This window comes from Cyprinodon variegatus, unplaced genomic scaffold, assembly GCF_000732505.1.
Source record: "Cyprinodon variegatus isolate N-32 unplaced genomic scaffold, C_variegatus-1.0 Scaffold683, whole genome shotgun sequence".
In the NCBI taxonomy this organism is placed as follows: Eukaryota; Metazoa; Chordata; class Actinopteri; order Cyprinodontiformes; family Cyprinodontidae; genus Cyprinodon; species Cyprinodon variegatus.
The window spans coordinates 33608-35897 of NW_015151136.1; the positions used below are offsets into that span (position 1 = coordinate 33608).

General features: G+C 42.2%; 1 protein-coding gene across 1 annotated transcript in view; it reads left to right on the forward strand.

The window, feature by feature from the left end:
• The window catches only part of LOC107097300 (filamin-B-like), a 75771-nt gene that overhangs the window by 26033 nt on the left and 47448 nt on the right, over positions 1-2290 (forward strand). Inside the window, exons 11-14 of the mRNA XM_015394398.1 lie at positions 384-510; positions 794-930; positions 1011-1204; positions 1296-1409. Coding sequence (XP_015249884.1) covers positions 384-510; positions 794-930; positions 1011-1204; positions 1296-1409 — 572 coding nt within the window. The remainder of the gene's footprint in view (positions 1-383; positions 511-793; positions 931-1010; positions 1205-1295; positions 1410-2290) is intronic.

A 2290-nucleotide genomic window follows, 5' to 3' on the forward strand; every position in this document is an offset into this window, starting at 1 on the left:
GGGTGAGTAGAAAATGAAGGCTAATCATGTTTTGGCTGTACTATTCCTTTAAACCTTTCTTAGCATCTTGACATATATTTCTATAATAATTTGAGTTTCCTATTTTATGTACATCTGTTTGTGACTGAATCAATTAGTCAGTCTGAAGCCCGATATTGATTCCCAGGTTGACTCTGTCCCATTAACAATATTTCTATTGTCTGCAACTTCCTTCTCTGGCCTTGATGGAGGGCTAACAGACGGCTGCAGGACAAAACAAATCCAACCTGAAAATGATTCCTGCTTCAAACTGGCCTCAAACAGAACTTGAGGTTCATCAAAGACGCATCTGAATATTTCACCCAGTTGCTGAGCATGCTGTTTGTTCATGTTTGCTGTTGCAGGAGGCATGGAGGAGCCTGTGAAGCAGGTCTCTAGTCAGGACGGCGTGTTCTCCTACGAGTATTATCCCAAAAGTCCTGGCAAGTACACCGTCTCCATCACCTGGGGGGGTCAGCACATCCCAAAGAGGTGAGGAGCAAACTGAGCCCATTTTCATTTTAACGCCGCTAGAAGAACTTGATAAACTGATATATTAAATGAGGTTTAGCTGCAGTGATGGAAAAGTCTGAGATCAGGTATGAAATCTGATGAAAACCCGATGGATGCATTAGATTGCTCTGGACGTAGATTCCCATGAGAGTTGAATACCGTTGACATTTGATCACCTTTGACTTCACCCTTGGACCCACAGATTTGACATCTAAATGTTCCCCAGATTCTGACTGGTCTTCCCTGTTTTGCTCGCCAACAGTCCCTTTGATGTGGCAGTCAGTCCAGAGGCGGGGCCTCAGCAGATCAGGGCCTGGGGTCCAGGTTTGGAGGGGGGCATCGTTGGTAAACCTGCAACCTTTGTAGTTGAGTCCATCGGCACCGATGTAGGAGTTCTCGGTAAGTGGTCGTCCAATCATGCATCCTCCACATAAATAACTTTAGTGGCCCCACCCCTCTAATTTGCTCTGCGTTTTCAGGTTTCGCCATCGAAGGTCCTTCCCAGGCTAAAATTGAGTGCGAGGACAAAAACGACGGGTCTTGTGATGTTCGTTACTGGCCAACAGAGGCGGGCGAATATGCCGTCCATGTGACCTGTGATGAGGAGGACATCGAACACAGCCCCTTCATGGCTCACATTATCCCTGACAACCACACCAGTCACCCAGAGAAGGTCCCGCAAACAAAACATGCTATGATCCTGAGAGCCTCCAATGATATTTAGTGCTGGATCTTCATATGTTCTGAATGTTCTGTGATTTTAGGTTCAGGCTTACGGGCCTGGGCTCGAGGCAAGCGGCTGCCAGGTTGACCAACTGGCTGAGTTCACAGTGGAGTCTAAAGGAGCTGGGAAAGGTCCTCTGAAGATCACAGCTCAGGTTGGTAGTGCTTCAAGGCCAGTTTCCTTCGATCTCTGTTAATCTGCCAGATCCTCCATCTTTGAGCCACTTTCTTTCAGCTCACTTCATGTTTCACCATCAAACTGGCTTCATGTCGTTTTATTTGAATCTAGAAACCCTAACCCCCCAAAAAGCTTAAAGTCTGGATATGAGTAGATGAGACTATAGAACAAGATGATTTTTTTTTAAGTGATCCATTATCTTTTTCCAGGTCATCAAATCTATCAATCATTTTAGGGGTAGAAGCTGTTTACCTGCTCAGATTAGGACCAAACGCACTTTTATTTGAAGACATTTTTACTCATTTTTTGATAATGTTCCTGGGTTCCAGCTGTGCTTCATCACAGAGCAGTGGTCCTCAGCACTAACCCTGCACCATATTGGGATTTTGGCCGATATCCGATATTTTAAAACTCATGTAGCCGATAACCGATATCGATACGGATGTTAAAGCTGGACAAAAATAAGTAGTCATTGAAAATAGCAGTTTTGTTATCCATTTCTGACACTTTGAAAAATAATATACTCAAATATATTTTCATATGCTGATATCAAATAGATTTTTAAAAACGCGGAATCGAACTATTTTACTTTCAAAATCTCGTGAAATTTCATCGTTCTGTTACAAACTCTCGTGATATTTTGCAAATTCTTGTGAGATTTTGTTAGTAAAATAGATCGATACCGCGTCAATATATATCTATTTGATATCAGCATATGAAAATATATTTGAGTATATTATTTTTCAAAGTGTCAGAAATGGATAACAAAACTGCTATTTTCAATGACTACTTATTTTTGTCCAGCTTTAACATCCGTATCGATATCGGTTATCGGCTACATGAGTTTTAAAATATCGG